General features: G+C 35.3%; 1 protein-coding gene across 1 annotated transcript in view; it reads left to right on the forward strand.

Annotated features, from left to right (window-relative positions):
* The window catches only part of Usp12-46 (Ubiquitin-specific protease 12/46), a 179,285-nt gene that overhangs the window by 145,544 nt on the left and 14,716 nt on the right, over positions 1-19,025 (forward strand). Inside the window, exon 7 of the mRNA XM_090396425.1 lies at positions 1,087-1,219. Within this exon, the coding sequence (XP_090252551.1) occupies positions 1,087-1,219 (133 nt within the window). The remainder of the gene's footprint in view (positions 1-1,086; positions 1,220-19,025) is intronic.

The raw sequence follows: 19,025 nt of genomic DNA on the forward strand, positions 1-19,025 counted from the left end.
GCTGATGCTTTTATAGTTTACTATACTATATTTGGCATGAAACTCTTTTTGATTCCGATCTTGGAGTTTTTTATTTGGTTTTGAAACAATGTGGGATTTAATATCCCCTTAATTTAAATAAGACTCTGATGTTTATTTCTCAATAAATCAGTGTTCACAGTAAGAAATTTAGGTCTCTGAAAGATTATGTACAAAGTTTAATAATCTGCCTTGGTAATTTGCTACATAAAAATTGCTTCAAGATTCAAGCTAGGTAACTGGGAGTGTAATGTAATATAACTTATGAGAAATGCGGAGAACCTACTGGAGCTTCTCGCTCATTATCCAGTCCAGAACTTCCCATACTACACTACACTGTTATCCCCATGAATGCTGAATTAAGAAGGGTGGGCTGGCAATTTGGAACACTGGCCAGTCAGATTATTATATATATATTGATTTAAGCCAATATACAATACAATCAGAGGGATCACATGATATCTAATCAGATATCATGTCTTGATAACATCAGTTATGTCGACTTGTTATTTCTGTGTAATTTGTCTGCTGGCCTTGTTTTTCATTGACGCTTCCTCCATTGATGAAACCCCCATCAGTTTTTCTTATACCTCACTTTTCATTGTTTGCTTTGATTCTCTAATGCAAACATGAGCTTTGTTTAATGAGGGGCTGTCCCACTCAGCATGATATCCAGCTGTGTTGCTCCATCATGCATATGTAGTTCCAACCAAATAGAATAGAATTTGGTAAGTCCCAAATTACCAGCCCATCTTTTATTCAGCAACTAGGTGGGTAGCTAGTAATGGGATGCACCATGGAAAGGTAAAAATTGGATATTGGGTTAGAATCTCTGTACATTTCTTACAGTTTATGTTGGTTATCCTGCTTATTTTGTAACTCTGACTTGAAGAAACCATGATAATTAGATATTCTATATAATTTTAAAATTGAAAACCTAAAAACATTTAAAAACTTTATAGAAATTTCTAGAATTCATAATTTATTAGTTTTGTTATTTTATAATTTTTTAATTATATTTTATAATTTTTTAATTATATTTTATATTTATTTTTTTATTTTTTATAGGATGAGAGTGAAAAAGCTACCAATGATATTAGCTTTGCATTTGAAAAGGTTTAAGTATATGGAACAACAGAATAGGCATACAAAATTATCCTATAGAGTTGTATTTCCTTTGGAACTTCGTTTATTTAATACTGTAAGTGTTTAAACTCATTATTTTAATATAGAATATTTCAGATTTCTTTCCTCCATATCATTGCCAGCATGTATTTCCAAAAATTTTATTGCCAAAACATCCTGTTCCTTTTTATATAATATAAAAATTCTGTTTTGATTTTTCTGAATTTATTTATATTAAAAGATGGTAGAAGTCTTCTATTATCTTTTCTTAGAAGTCTTGAGTATAAAACTTCAGTATAAAAAATCAGTATAAAAAATATTCTTTAGTATAAAAAAATCAGAAATTGAAAGAGGCATTTATTACTGTAATTCCTCTATCATCTGCAGGGTACTTTGATATGTTAGAGAAAGTGAAATGAACAAGTTATCTTGTCTCAGTAGTCCATAATGCTTAGCACACTCCCTTTCAGGCCAGGTAACAATGTGAAGTATTTTCATGACAAGGCTATTGATGTGAATTCAACAATCTATATACAATTAGCCCAGTCATAAGGATACCTTACACACAAATTTTATTCACTATGAAGAACTTGGGGGGGGGGGGCAAAATAAAAGAGTGAGACATGCCAGATCTGATGTCAACAGGTTGTATTGTACATAATTTGAATCTGGCTGTTTTAAATTCTATTAATGATGTTCCCTTTGTTGTTTAAATTGAAACAGTAGTAAAAAAATTTTTTTTCAAGAATTAACCAAACAGGCTGAAAAAATTGGGAAAAGTAGTCATCCATGTTAAAACATAAATCATGTTCAAGTATCATCATTCAGTAAAGTGGTTGTCTAATTGAGTGGAGCACTGACTGCAGTAGCAATGCATTTGGAAGAAATAGGTAGTGAAAAGGGAGATGGTGATGATGCAACATTAAACGGCTCATTAAAGATAATGAAGACATGCAGTGGTATTCAGATAATACATACAGAGAACTATTTCAATGTTGAATGAAAAAAAATTCTAATAGATGAAAGAATAATGTATTTAAAACATGTAAATTTACCTGGCCTTGAAGACCTGGACAATTTTAAGAAAGAAGAAAGTAAGATTATGGATAAATATTTCAGCAAGTATTTGATGATGATGAAGAAACAATTTCAATAAATTTGGTGAACAGGTGATAATGTGTTCAGAGTTGTAGGGAAGCATTTAAACAATCAAGATCTTTATGGAAGAGCAGTGAATGATAAAAACATGTTACTATTTCTCTCAAATCTGCTGAAGTTGTATACTAGGATGCATGTTGTCATGTGAATGGGGTTTTTAGGGAAGTGAATCTAATAAAATGGAAGTTGAGTTCATCAGTGAATTCTCTTCACCCTGAATGATTTATTGATGATATATATAAGTAGCCCATCTCCAGGGCACCTTGCAGGATTTGTGACTCTCTTATGTAAATGAATGGCAATGGTATATATTAAAAACAAAACTTTTCTGGAAAAACTTTTATTGGGATTATATTGATCAAGTGTATATAATAAACAACTAAGTTATACCAACTAGTTTCACCAACTAAGTCTGTTGGCATCTTCAGGGTACATAACTGATGTAAGGCACTAAAAAGTAAAAAACTGTGACAAACTAAATTCAACCGATTCCAATTATATTAAACAAAGAACAGAGCGTGCACAATACATTCATAGAGCGTGGATGATCTCACTTGTTATTTAGGAACGTTCTATAGTTGGCACTATAATTCAGTTCTGGCGAGTTGAAGGATCTGATAAGGGTCTTCCAGATCATGGGCAAGATTAGTCCTTGGTTCCTGTTAAGGTTTTGTGTACAGCGGGCAACTGTTGTGGCCTCCTTAAAAATTCGGGAGCGGAAGTCCTCCTCCATGTAAGGAATTGTGCTTCTATCCCACTGTATGGTATGGTTCGTTCTTGAGAAATGAAACGCTAACCCCGATTTTTCTTCTGTTATTATTGACGTCACCTATATGTTCTTTTTGCCTAATTTCAAGGCTCCTTGAAGTTTGGCCATTGTAATTCAAGCCGCACGAGCATGGTATGTTATAAACTCCAGCATATTTGGAGAAAGGATGGCTATCTTTTGGAGATCTTAAGAATTGTCTAATCGTTTCTGTGGGTTTAAAGGCCACTCTTATTTTATGTGGTCTAAGGAGTCTAGCAATCTTATTAGAAACTGTCCCTAAGTAGGGAATGATGATGGTAGAAATATAACGTACATCATCTTGTTGTCTTTGTCGGGGTTCAGAGAAAAGTATCTTGTGGACGAGTCTTCGAGGAAATCCATTCATGGTAAGGTTGGTGGATATCAGGAATAGTTCTTCCTGGAGGTCTTGTTGATCTGTTGTAAGGAGAGAGGCACGGTTCTTCAACATGTGTACAATACTAAGTTTCTGAGAAATGTGGTGTGAGGAAGTGAAATGTAAATAACGTCCTGTATTGGTAGGTTTGCGGTAAACTGAGAGGTTGATACCACCATTCGGAAGCTTCTTAATTAAAGCGTCGAGAAATGATAATTGGTTATCTTCTTCAAGTTCTAGAGTGAATTTGATTGTGTGGTGTAGAGAGTTGATTTTCTTAAGAAAGTCGAACAGGTCCTTTTTTGTGTGGTTCCAAACGATAAAGATATCATCCATCTTGTGCTGATCTCTTTATGGAGGATTTTGAAAGTAAAATCTTAACTCAAACAGACCCTAAACCCACAGTATGGTGGAGATACGTGGATGATATCTTTATCGTTTGGAACCACACAAAAAAGGACCTGTTCGACTTTCTTAAGAAAATCAACTCTCTACACCACACAATTAAATTCACTCTAGAACTTGAAGAAGATAACCAATTATCATTTCTCGACGCTTTAATTAAGAAGCTTCCGAATGGTGGTATCAACCTCTCAGTTTACTGCAAACCTACCAATACAGGACGTTATTTACATTTCACTTCCTCACACCACATTTCTCAGAAACTTAGTATTGTACACATGTTGAAGAACCGTGCCTCTCTCCTTACAACAGATCAACAAGACCTCCAGGAAGAACTATTCCTGATATCCACCAACCTTACCATGAATGGATTTCCTCGAAGACTCGTCCACAAGATACTTTTCTCTGAACCCCGACAAAGACAACAAGATGATGTACGTTATATTTCTACCATCGTCATTCCATACTTAGGGACAGTTTCTAATAAGATTGCTAGACTCCTTAGACTACATAAAATAAGAGTGGCCTTTAAACCCACAGAAACGATTAGACAATTCTTAAGATCTCCAAAAGATAGCCATCCTTTCTCCAAATATGCTGGAGTTTATAACATACCATGCTCGTGCGGCTTGAATTACAACGGCCAAACTTCAAGGGGCCTTGAAATTAGGCAAAAAGAACATATAGGTGACGTCAATAATAACAGAAGAAAAATCGGGGTTAGCGTTTCATTTCTCAAGAACGAACCATACCATACAGTGGGATAGAAGCACAATTCCTTACATGGAGGAGGACTTCCGCTCCCGAATTTTTAAGGAGGCCACAACAGTTGCCCGCTGTACACAAAACCTTAACAGGAACCAAGGACTAATCTTGCCCGTGATCTGGAAGACCCTTATCAGATCCTTCAACTCGCCAGAACTGAATTATAGTGCCAACTATAGAACGTTCCTAAATAACAACAAGTGAGATCATCCGCACTCTGTGAATGTATTGTGCGCGCTCTGTTCTTTGTTTAATATAATTGGAATCAGTTGATTTTAGTTTGTAACAGTTTTTTACTTTTTAGTGCCTTACATCAGTTATCTACCCTGAAGATGCCAACAGACTTAGTTGGTGAAACTAGTTGGTATAACTTAATTGTTTATTATATACACTTGATCAATATAATCCCAATAAAAGTTTTTCCAGAGCTTTTTGGTCAAGAAAATTAAACGTTTTTTAACACAAAACTTTTCAAGTAATTTTCTACCATTAAGCTCTCAAATAGCTGCTGGCATCACAGTTACTTACTTCTGCAGCTTATAAGCAACTATCTGTGGATATGGGACATATGTTTGCAGCTTCAGATTATGCTTGGGAGGGGGGGGGGGGGATTGAGCAAATTAAATTTTGAAAGTGATTAGAGGATCTGCTAGATAAACAACTAATGAATTAATTTAAGAATAAATGAACTTCAGGAATGAAGTTTTTTTACATGAATTAGAGCTGTAGGGAAGCAGAACAAGGAAGATATGCAGTATGAGAGAAGAGTTGTTGAATGACACACACAAAAAAAAAAAAAAAAAGTCAAGTGAGCCTGTTGCTAAAGTATGACATAAGTAAGTTGAGATGGAGAGCTGCGATTGCTAATAATTCAGTAGGACTGTGCAGGAGAAATGATGTGCAGTATCTATGGAGTAATTTTGATATTAGAAATTATTTGTGCTTATAGGAAGGATTGCACTTAACTAGATTTTGGTTTGATTTGGTGTTTGGAGAAATTGTTTAGTGAAAGAATGAATATTGATAGTCAGGGGAAAACAGGTATGACAGGTTGGCTGCATGACATATATCTTGTATATCTCACATATATGAAATATGACTTCTGCATTACTTCAACCTTTATCTCTTTTGGGTCTGGCTCCCACTGATGAGACCTCAGTAAAGGTGTTGAAACCAGTCTGGGTAGTGGCTCTTCCTATAATGCATAGCATTATACACTTCTGAAAGGTATAATATGGGATACTAAGGCAATTAATGTGAAGTCATTAGCCTCTATATACAAGTAGCCCAGTATTGAAGTTATTTCATGTGCAAACATTGTTTACTTACACTTGGATAAAGGATTATTTCAAGAATATAATTTCTCAGTATTTTTAATTTATAGTATAACCAAGTGAAAAAATTTTCAATATAAGAGAGCTACATACAATTAGCTAAACAAAAGAAAAGGAAATACTTCGGGGAGAATGTAGAAGATAGATATCATAAAGGTTGCAAAATGCTCCTGAGGATATGAAAGTTTCGAAAACAGAGGAAAGAGTACTACTATAAAAGGAATTAGGGATGATAAAAGTGACATAAAAACAAAATAAAGATATTTAAATGTCTAGAGTAATTGCTGTGAAAAATTATTATATAAGATAAACAGAAGAATGATATAAAATATTCAAGAGAAATGTTTCTTTGTGACTCCCTGTGAAAGGTTGTAAGTACATTAGTTAATTGGAGGTTAGCTTTTAGATATTTCTTTTGTTATATATTGATTATTTCTATTTTATTTTATTTATTATTATTATTATTATTTATTTATTTTTTTGCATAGTCTAGAATTCCTGATCTAGTGCTCAAATATAGTATTTTCCTCTGTTTCTAAGCTTTTCATACATTCTGAGCTTTCTACATACCGTCAGACCCTGTAATAAGCAGTGCAACAGTCTCTCACTAGGTGATGAAATTCATCTCCCACCTTAGACATTCAAAAAATCTGCACCCATAGTTGGATTTGAACCTGCATCCTGTTGGTTGGAGAGCAGATGCACTCTCTCTTCTGGAAAGCCATGCTGACAATTATGAACACATATCGGTACTTAGTAGAAAAAGTAGTCAGAAACTTGAAATATGGAAATATAGCTAAAGTAGATGGTATTCAACCAGAAATGCTCAAATATGGAGTTATCAAATTTTTATAGTGGCTACTTGCATAGTCCAGTAGGCCTGGTTAGAAGTTAACATCCAAAGGGTTGTTGGAAGAGGCAAGAGTGAGAAAGTGAAAATAGTAAGTATATTTCCTTGATATGATAAAAATGAATTAAGAAAAAGGGCTATGATGGCAAATGATTCAATGCGTATTCCATGTAGAAGGAATGGATGTGAGTTTTTGGATGTGTGGTGGGAGTTTGAGGAAAGATTAGATTTGTATAAGAGGGACAGCCTACATCTGAATTCATTTGTGCTAATGGCAGGAATGGGCTTTATCATGGAAGTCATTATGAGGAGAGAACAATTTCAATTTTGTTTGTCTGATTTGGACCCATCAAACATGTGCAAAGGTGTCTACATTTATAGGCATTTGTCTACATTTATTCTCTAGGCACTAGAGAAGATTGGAATGTATGAACTCTTCACCTGGAAGTCGCATTGGAAATACTACTGCATGAATTTGACAACTACCAATGGGAAGTGATTGACTCTGCAAAACCAGATGGACTGGAAAAGGAGAACTCCACCATGGACAGACACAAAATCTTAACTTCAGGCAGGGAAGGCAACAAACACCAAGAAGGAGTAGCACTTATATTAAAACCAAAGGCTCAAAGCTCTCTATTGTCCTACAATCCTATCTCACTTAGGATAATTAAAGCAAGATTCAAAACATCAATCAGATCACTAACTATTATTCAAGGATACTCACCAACTTCGACATCATCAGAAGAAGACATTCAGGAATTCTATATAGATTTGCAAAAAGCAGTACAGCAGACATCAAGTCAAGATCTCCTAATTGTAATAGGGGACTTAAATGGAAAAGTAGGCCAAGACTGGGATACCTGGCCAAGAGTAATCAGAAAGTTTGGGTATGGAGAAAGCAAATGAATGTAGCGAAAGATTGCTGAACTTCTACTCAAATAACACAGTCCAACACAATTTTTGCTGACTTTTATATGAGACTTGTTTTTTACTAATTTGGGCGCGCTGATTTCAAATATCAAACCCATTTTTCTCTATCACATCAGGTTTTTCCTCTATGGCATTTTCTTTTTGGTAATTTGTAAGTTTTTGATAGTTTTAAGTAGGCAGTACTATTTAGAGGATCAAAAAAATCAATTTTTTAATATTATTTTCTGAAAGTATGTACTTTTAAAAATCTGTTCCTAACTTTTTATCAAGAAATTCGAAAAATTCCCGAAGATATAGCCTATTATTCAAAGTGGTGTGCAGATCAGAATCTGAGCGCTCACTGCTCTCGCTTGTTAGTAAACGAATAAATGCGTAAGAACCTGCAACGGCACGTACTGGCGCTTTGGATGCAAGAGAGGCCGATAATTAGATACATAACTACTTAACAATATTCATTAAAAATTACAAAAATATTTATAAAAAAAATAACAATTTAAAGTCTTGATGAAATCTTTCGCCTTGTTCATCACTTACAGCACCTAAATTCTCGGGAAATCTATCACTATGACTGTATAGGAAATGAAGCTTTATGCTCATGTTGCAACCTAGGTGCTGGAAATTTTCAAGCATCGTTTCAATAGATCTTTGTAATTGCATGCTTTTTTGTTTCCAAGAAAATTATTCGCAACCATCGTAAATGAAGTCCAGGCCTCTTTCTCAATTTCGTTCATAGAGTTGATGAAATTTGGGACTCTCATTAAAGTTCTAATTTGCAGTCCATCAAATACACCGGCTTTAATTTTTTCATAACTAAGTCGTGGAAATTTTTCACATGTATTGGAAACAGTCACCTTGTAAATCTAAAGCTTTAACATACTGCTTCATAAGACCTAGTTTGATGTGTAGAGGTGGAAAAATGATTTTTTCTCTGTCGATTAAAGGTTGATTTATAACATTCTGTTCTCCAACATTTAAGGATATTCTAAGAGGCCGACGTTTCTGACTCCAGTGTTGGTTTCTAGCTCGACTATCCCAGAAGCATAGAAAACACGGAAACTTTGTATATCCTCTTTGAAAGCCAAGTAAAAAGTTCACCATTTTAAGATCCACACAGATGATCCAGTTATGGTCTGTATATTTTAATAACTTCAGTACCTTTTTAATGTCCTCATATGTTTCCTTTAAGTGGACTGAATAGCCAATAGGAATTGAGCCATATACATCCCCATTGTGTAGTAAGACACACTTGAGACTTCTAGTTGAACTGTCGATAAATAAACACCACTCATTTGGATGATATTGTACAGCACTCATTTCAGTTAGTAAACCTGACACATTGTTACAGTAAACAAACCCACACTCGTGTTTAAAATATTGTACAAGATTACTTTCCCTGCTACGATAAAAAGTTATCTTCGTATCTTGCTCCAGTAAGTTTTTTCATCTAATCTTGAAGCTAACAGTTCCGATGATTCCTTTGATAGGCCCAAATCTCTTACTAAGTCATTCAATTACGCTTGAGTAAAACATTGCGGTCCAGAACTAGAAATTAAATTTTCATTGTCTAAATCAACATCTGGGTCTTGCTCCTCAAGAGCATCTGGCATATCCCAATCATGCTTGTTCTCAAGTAAAGGAAGTCCTTTATAAATTAGCACGGCTATTTCATTGGAATGAGCAACTGGCCAAATTGCTGAGTCGAGATTTGGATACACAATTTTCTTCTTATTCTTCTTATTATAACCAGAGATCTGAATTAAACAAAAATAGCAATCATCTACGTGATTTTTCGGTTCACGCCAAATCATTGGAATGCCAAAAGCTAATTTTTGGCGTTTTCCCTTGCTCCACTGTTGTAAATTTTCTACACATGACTTACACACTTTATTTGGAGCCCATGACTTGTCCTGATCTGCAATTTTTATGTCAAAGTATGCAAAGTACACTTTCTTAACAAAATCAGTGATATTTGTCCTTTGACTGGGAACAGTAAAGCTGCCACAAATGTAGCAGAAGGAATCTACACTATTGACACAATTTCAAGTAGTAGACATGATGTATTTTCTTCACTGCCGACTAACATGCAATTAACAAGACAAAAAAACCCAGAGACTTTATTGAAACGTTATAAGCGCTCATCATACTTTCACGATCAATTAACGATTGACTGATTTCGATCGTTCTTTGTCCGCTATGATGCATATAGCATTTGTTTTAGGCAGTTGTGATCGCCTACTTTTCATCACATAAATGTATTAGGTCGGTTATCGGCCTCTCTCGCATTCAAAGCGCCAGTACGTGCTGTTGCAGGTTCTTACGCATTTATTCGTTTACTAACAAGTGAGAGCGGTGAGCGCTCAGATTCTGATCTGCGCACCGCTTTGAATAATAGGCTATATCTTCGGGAATTTTTCAAATTTCTTGATAAAAAGTTAGGAACAGATTTTTAAAAGTACATACTTTCGGAAAATAATATTAAAAAATCGATTTTTTTGATCCTCTAAATAGTACTGCCTCCTTAAAACTATCAAAAACTTACAAATTAGCAAAAAGAAAATGCCATAGAGGAAAAACCTGATGTGATAGAGAAAAATGGGTTTGATATTTGAAATCAGCGCACCCAAATTAGTAAAAAAACAAGTGTCAGATCATAATCAGCAGAAAAAAAATTTTTTTTTGTTGGCCAGTGTAATAGACTAACAATAACCAACACTCTCTTTAAACATCAAAACCCCAAAGAAATGGACATGGATATCACCAGACAGACAAACCAAGAATATGATAGACTATATTATTGTAAATCAAAGATGGAAATCAAGTATCCTAAATTGCAGATTGTGGATCAGACCATAAGCTAGTATTAGCAAACCTAATAATAAAGTTAAAATCTGGAAGCACTTTTAGAGTCAAAAGGAGACTGAATGTAAATAAACCACAAGACAACAATATTCTAAGAAAATATCAACTAGAACTAGATAAAAACCTGAAGAAACTACCAAAACAGAATATAAACATCGAAGAACTTTGGTGCAAATTAAAGGAAATAATATTAAATTCGGCAGAAAAAACAATAGGTTACACAGAAAGAGAAAGTAAAAAGGATTAGATCTCGAATGAAGTAAAAAGGTTAAGCGATCAAAGGAAAAGCATGAAACTAAAACAGAAATGAATATAATAGATTAACCAGAGAAATTAGAAAACTAGTTAAAAGATACAAGAATAACTGGTTAGAAGAAAAATGCAAAATGGCAGAAAAGCTATCAAAAGAAAATAACCTTCATGGATTATATAAACAAATAGACCAAATTAGTAAGACATGGACAACAAAAATTATAATGATCAAAAACAAAGAGGGACAACTAATTGAAAGTAAAACAAAAAGAATGGCCAGATGGGAAGAATACTTCAGAGATTTATATAATTAAAACGGCTCCCAGGATATTACGATTCCAGCCACTGAAATGGAAGAGGAAACCAAAGAAATAATAGCATACAGCATAGAAAAACTCAAAACTAGGAAAGTACCTGGCATTGATTGATCAAATACATGCAGAATTCTTAAAAGCAGGAAAGGAACAACTTTTGGAACCATTAAAAACATTATTTGAAAGGATCTACAAAAACGAAGCAGTGCCTACTGATTGGACCAAATCAGTCATAACTTCTATATACAAAAAAGGAGATAAAACGGAATGCAATAATTACAGAGGCATTAGCCTTCTCAGTATTCCAAGTTAGGTTTTTACGAAAGTACTCCAAAAACAAATTAAGCCATATATAGAACTGGTAGTAGGAGAAGAACAAGCAGGTTTCAGACCAAGGCGAAGCACAATTGATCAACTATTCATAGCTAATAGAAAAGACACTACAGTATAACCAAAGTTGCTACATAAATTTCATAGACTTTCTTCAGGCATTTGATTCAATCCATAGAAGAGAACTGTGGAAAACTATAGAAGAATTTGGAATTCCCAACAAAACCATAAGAATAATAAAGAATCTGTATGAGAAATCTAAAAGTGCAGTACGAATGGAGGACACCTTAACCAACTGGTTCCACGCAGAGAGCGGAGTAAGACAGGGATGCACTCTGTCACCAGTCTTACACTGGAAGAAGCAGCCAATAAGGCCTTAAACAATGAAGATTCCGCAATCAAAATATATGGGAAAAATGTGACAAATTTAAAATTTGGAGATGACATTGCATTACTTGCAAGCACAGAAGAAAATCTATAGTGAATTTCTGATAAAATAAAGGAGGAGTGTATAAAATCTGGATTAAACATAAATATAAACAAAACAAAAATTATGCAAATAGGAAAAAGAAGCACCAATCTGAAAATTGAAATTGATAGTAAGAATCTAGAGCAGTAGAAAAACTTCACCTACCTTGGAGGAGTTATTGAGTACAATGGTAAAATTATAAAAGATATAAACAGACGAATCAGTCAAGCATCCCAAACTTTTGGACGACTTAATAAAATATGGAAGGCAAGAGGCATCAACAAGTAACAAAAGTAGGAATCTATGAAACAATGGTTCTCCCAATACTCCTCTATGGAAGTGAATGCTGGAATCTCAAAAAGGCTGAAGAGAAAAAATTATTAGTTACTGAAATGGGTTGGCTAAGAAGATTACTTGGAGTATCTCTGCTGGATCGACTAAGAAACAAAGACGTAAGGAAACGACTAAAACAAGAAATAACAATAATAGACAAAATCCAAGAAAGAAGACTGCGATGGTTTGGCCATGTGACCAGAATGGGAACAGAAAGCCAACCTTCTAAAGCCCTGAATACAACGATGGAAGGTAAAAGATCCAAAGGATGGCCCAGAATTATATGGATAGACAAAATAAAAGAGGATCTGAAAACCAAATCACAACAAGCGACACCAAACTGGACAGAATTGTTCTGACTCTCCCGGGACAGACAGAAGTGGAAAGAGTTCATTCGGCCTCATCATCATCCACATAGATGATGGAAGAGAGAAGAAGAGAAGAATAGAGATCTGGAAGTTGTCAAACTGTTTCATGCAGACTGCAGGCAAGAGTATACAAATAACATTCAGTTATTTGTATACTCTACTGTCTATATACGAATGCTAGGAGTATCAGAAACAAAGGAGTAGTTTGTTGCCTTGGTCAATATGTTGGGACCTCAGATTGTAGGCATTTGTGAGACCTGGTTCAACTATCAGAATCATGCATACTAACTGATATTGGGTGTAAAGGGTAAAGTATTTTTAGGAAGGATAGTAGACGGGGCATGCTGCTAATGATATCGGATGATTTGAATTCAGTTAGTGTTGAGAACTATGATTGTAGTGCTAGTAACAGTATTTCATGTGGTAGTGAATTTGATGCCATCTGGTGTGAGGTGGAATCTAACAAAATCAATTACATAGTGGGGTTCTGTTAGAGACCTGATAGAAGTTGCTAGTGATGAAGAAATGCACCACCAAATAGAGAGGATGGGTGTGAAAAGAGTAATCATAATGGGAGACTTTTATTATCCAAATATTGATTGGGTAGCAGTAAAGTCTCATGAGAAGAATGAAACTGAATTTATTTGAGGAAGATATCCTCAAGCAGCATGTGACAGAAGGAACTCGAGGTCAAAGAGTGTTAGATTTGATTATAATGTCAAAGGGTATTTCAGTTAAAGACAACTATTCTGCCTCCAGTTCGTGACAGTGGGAAGTGACTAAATTTATGAATGTTCCATTCAGAAAAGATTACATGCTAAACTACAAAGCAGGAAATTATTACCAACTGAGGTGTATACTGAGTTCAGTGGAATGGTATCAGTTGCTGGATGGGGAGATATGGGAAGCATTTAAAAAATACTTAAATGATGTAATATCAGAATGTGTCCTGAGAATTCGAAGAATAAATAGGATAGGAGTCAAATGGATGTTTAATCTTATTAAGCAAGAGATTTGTAAGAAATGGATGATGTCTGTTATGAAAATTATAAGCACCAGGCTAGAAGAGTCACAACTGTTGCACGGAAAGCTAAGTCTAAGTATGAAAAGAAACTGGCTCTGCAAGTTAAAGATAACCCAAGAGAATTCTCTCGATATGCTGCAAGTAAAAGAAAGAATGAATATGAAAGAATAACTCTTCTGAATACAGATGCTGTGAGGCTGACAGATGCAGAAGAGGTTGCTCAACTAATGAGTGCCCATTTTGCTAAAAGCTATCAACCTGGTGTATGCAACATTGAGCTCACTGGTATCTCTTCTGAAGAAACACAGGTGTACGAAGAGGAGGTACTAGAATACTAGAACTGTTGCACAAGCTGAATAAGAATTCAGCAATAGGAACTGATGGGATATCAGCACAGGTTCTCAAAGAGCGTTCAACTGAACTGCCATTCCTTTGACCAGACTATAAAATTAGAGTCTCAGAAGAGGAAAGACTCTGCAGGAGTTGAAAGAATGTATAGTAATCCCATTGAAGAAGGGTGGTGTAAAGACTGATATATCAGTCTTTGCATGAGATACTGATCAACCAATTAGTATCTCAAGAGCAGTGGAGAAGATTTTGGAAAGGTTGGTTAGGGCTCACATTCAGAAATGGGTTGATAGTGAATCTTTACTTTACAACGAACACCATGAGTACTAAGGGAAGGTCATGATTTAGCAACTTGCTCACATTCTATAATAATGTTACCATTCAACTAGACAAGGGGAATGGATATACCATGATACTTTTGGATTTTGCTAAGGCTATTGACAGAATATAGCATGGAAGACTGTTGAATAAATTGGAGAAAATGGGTTTAGATTATAAAATATTAATGTGGATAAGAGGATGAATGACTGACAGATATCAAAAAGTGTTATATGGGGGATGTGAGTCTGCACAATTTAAGGTAAGTAGTGGCATACCAGAAAGGTCAGTCCTTGGTCCACTGTTAGGTAATATACAACTGTTTGCTGACAATGCAAAGATAAGGTTGGTCTGTAAAGTTTTTGGCCTAACAATGATGAAAAAACGAATTTATAATTTCAAAATTATTTTTATTTTTCAACATAATCTCCCTTAAGACTAAAATGTTTATTCCAGCGATGCTCCTGCACCATTATCCCGTCCCTGTAGTGGATCTCAGTGAGATCTGCAAAATATCCCTCTACAATTGCAATCTTCTTCTTCTTATTGTGCTATCTTCTATCGAAGGCCAGCGACCGTCTTGGCGAACAAACTGCGGTCTTGTGCTAATCTGAGCAGTTGTGCACTGCTCTTTCCTGTTCACGTCTTGATGTTGTCAAACCATGATATTCTTTTTCTTCCTCTAGTTCCTTTGCCATCAATTCTTCCTACCAAAATAGTTTGTAGAAGTTGGTATTTGCTGTTTCTCATGATGTGGTGGCCAAGAGATGATGTTTTTTGTTTCTTGATTATTTGTACAAGATGTTTAGCTTTGCCAATGGATTTTAAGACATCTTCATTGGTAATTTTTTCTGTCCATGATATCTTTAGCATTCTTCTGTATAGCCACATCTCAAAGGCTTCGATTTTCTTGATGGTTGTCGCCTTCAATGTCCATGTTTCAACTCCATAGAGCAGAATAGACCACACGTAACATTTCAGCATTCGGCATCTGACTTCCATGTTTAGGTCTTTATTGCAGAATAGTGTTCTCATTTTCATGAAGGACTGCCGTGCAACTTCAATCCTTGTCTTTGTATCTATTTCTGGATCCCACCGTTCATTAAGCCAGCAACCAAGATATTTATATCTTGACACTTGATCAATATTTTTCCCATTGAGTGTCAGTTTCATTGATGAGGCTGGATGTTTGCTGATGATCATGTATTTTGTCTTGTTGATGTTTATATTTATTCCCATTCTTTGGCTTTCTATGTATACTCTGTCAACGAGTTTTTGGAGATCCATAATGTTATCTGCAATTAGCACGGTGTCATCTGCATATCGTAGGTTGTTAGCAATCTTTCAATTTATTGTGATTCCCTCTGGACATTCTTCCAATGCTTTTTTAAAGATTACCTCTGCATATATGTTGAACAGGCGTGGTGAGAGCACGCATCCTTGTCTCACTCCTCTTTTGATGTTAATATCACTGGTGGTAATGTTGTCTAATTGAACGGTAGCTGACTGATTCCAATACAGATTTGTTATTAGTCTTATGTCTTGTTCGTCTAGCCTTATTTTTTGAAGGATTTCTTTTAAGTTGGTGTGTCTGACTTTATCGAATGCTTTTTCAATTGCAATCACCTCTTGATACAAAGAAAAACACTGACCAGCGAGGAAGGGTTTTAGTTTTGGGAAGAGACTGAAGTCAGAAGGAGCCAAATCTGGGGAATAGGGTGGATGTTCCTACAATTCATAGTGCAATTTTCCCATTGCCAAAATACTTTTGTAGGCAGTCACATTGTTCTAATGAAAGATGATTTTTTTTCTTCTGCAAACTGGGTCTTTTCTCACAAATTTTTTCATCTAGTCTGGTTAAAAGATCAGAATAATATTCCCCAGTTATTGTTTTACCCTTTTCAAGATAATTAATAAACAAAATGCCTTTAGCATCCCAAAACACCGACCATGACCTTTCCTGCTGATGGAACTGACTTTGTCTTCTTTGATGCTGAACAACTGGCTTCTGTCCACTGTTTTGACTGTTGTTTTGATTCTGGCATGTAATGGTGAATCCAAGTCTCATCCATAGTAATAAATCTATGCACAAAATCAGTTTTATTCTTGTTAAAATGCTCCAAACACTGTTCAGAGATTTTCATGGGAGTGCATTTTTGATCAGCATGGCACCCATCTTGCACAAAGCTTTTTCATTTGCAATTCTTCATGCAAAATATATCCTACACGTTTTTTTGAAATGCCTGTAATCTCAGCAATTTCACTCACTTTAACTCGTTGGTCATCTCCAATACTATATTGTGCACTTGTTCAATGATTTCTGGTGTTGTTACACTTTTTGTATGTGCTTCATGTGGATCATCTTCAAGGCGGGTATGGCCATGTTTAAACTTGGCAGCCCATTTCTTAATTGTCGAAAACGTAAGAGAAGAGTGCCATAAACTTTTATGAACTTCAAATGTATTTCTTTTGGCATTAAATCTTATTTTACAAAGAATTTCACAACTGCACGATACTCAATTTTATCCATTTCAAGGGTGCATCCCTTTTGCTTCAGACAGCTGTATAAAACAAACTACTTGATAGAATGACTTGCAATTTCACGTGGATGCTTATGACAGATGTACCAACTTAGAAAAAAAGTTTTACCGATAGTGTTGCCATCTATGGTCGAGGATGAGAACTTTTCAGACCACCCTTGTAGATAGGATAATCAGGAATGCTGCTGATATGCATTACTTGCAAAATGATTTGAATAGGCTGGAATGTGGGCATGGAAAAACTGATAGTCCAGTGTCAATAAATGTCAAGTCATGCACTTTGGCATGATTACATATCTAATGTCGTATTATATTGGTAGGATTATGCTAGAAGAAACTGATCAGGCTAGGGATCTTGGAATGTTAGCAGATAGCAAGTTGAAGTTCAGGCCATAAAGCAAAGACTGTAGATACAACTCAAAAGATAATTGCAATGCTAACACGAAATTTAACATGTAAAGATAAGAATGTTGTTTTCTTCTTTACATGACTTTGATAAGACCTCACTTGAACTATTGTATGCAAGTCTGATCTCCTGGTCTCCATTGTGATTCTGATACAGTGGAGAGAGTGCAAAGGAGAATGTTAAAAAATAATATCAGGATTGTGGAATGCTGATTATGAAAACAGATGAGAATTTGTAGACTGCAGACACTAGCAAACAGGAGAAAAGAAAAAAAAGAGGTGATGTGATTGAGACATACAAACTTTTGAAAGCGGTCATACAAGATTTCAGTTAATGGAATTTTTAATTTTATGGAGGGTGGGTAAAGGATGAGACGGCATCCTTGGAAGACGAGAATGAATTCTGCTAAAAGGGATGTGGACTAGATTTTTTTCTCATAGGGTGGTGTGTGATTGGATTGCCATTGGATGTGGTATGTGCAATCGGTGTGAATGAATTCAAGAATAAGTATGATAGCTGGTGTGTGTAATATGTTGCCCCCCTTTATGAGTCCCTGACTCTTAATAATAATAATAATTATTATTATTATTTATAATAATTTATAACCTGCCGACCAGGGTCGGCCCAGCACTTAGTTCATGTGCCTCTCCAACCAGCAGATTATGGGTACAAATCCTAGTGTGGCAATGGATGTTTGTGATTGTCTTTGGGTGAGAGATGAATTTCATTGGCTGGTGTGAGACCACTATTCCACTTACTGGAGGCCTGAAGTGACTTGAAAAAGTTCTACTTTTTTGACCTCCCAACCAGGATTTTGGATTATGTAAAAATAAATCAAAAATATTTAAAAAAATAATATTTTAAAAGTAATGTTCTACTTAGTTCTACTAAAGTAGAAGTGGAAGAATTTTTTGAGAAATCTCTAGAGAAATCTACTGACAATGAAAAAGGAAAAGTTGGTCCTTGTTGGGGATCTAAATAGCAGAGTTGGAAGTGATTGTCAGACATACAAAAATGTTTTGGGAAAATTTGGAGAAAAGAGCAAAGCTAATAATAATGGATAATATCTGTTGGATTTCTGCTCAGGACATGGACTGGTTATTATTAACACCATGTTACAACATAAAAATGTGCACAAATTCACATGAAGAGAAGAGTCAAGGGATAAGAAAAGTCTCATTGACTATGTTATTGTTGATAGTGATGTTTTCTCCCTGGTGCAGGACACCAGAGTGTACAGAGGATTTGAAATTGGAAGTGATTACTATTTAGTCTTGAGCAGGATAAAATTGAATTTCATATTGAAAAGAATAACATGTAAAGCAAATAAAAGTGGAGCAGCTCTCAGATGTGAACTGTAGACTAAAATACACAAAGATTATTGAAGAAAAAATGAGAGTTTGAGAACAGGTACTAAACTTTGGAGATTCAGTGGCAAGCCTTGAAGAAAACCCTGATTGATTCAGCTAGAGAGGCATTTGGTGAAGTTGTCTGCAAGGATAGAAAAATTAGAACACCATGGTGGACACAGGAAGTGTCCACCACAGGAAGAGGCAGTGAAGGAAAAGAAGAAAGCATATCAGAAGTTCCTGGCAAATAAGTCAGCTTGTGCTCTTAGAGAATACAGAGACAAATGCAAGAAAGCGAAACACTGTGTAAAACTAGCTAAACAAAAGTCATTGGAGGACTTTGGCAAGAACATAGAAAATAAATATC

The sequence above is a fragment of the Typopeltis vanoorti genome, chromosome 8 (assembly GCF_054136105.1).
Source record: "Typopeltis vanoorti isolate ZY-2024b chromosome 8, IOZ_Tvanoo_1.0, whole genome shotgun sequence".
NCBI classification, from domain to species: Eukaryota; Metazoa; Arthropoda; class Arachnida; order Uropygi; family Thelyphonidae; genus Typopeltis; species Typopeltis vanoorti.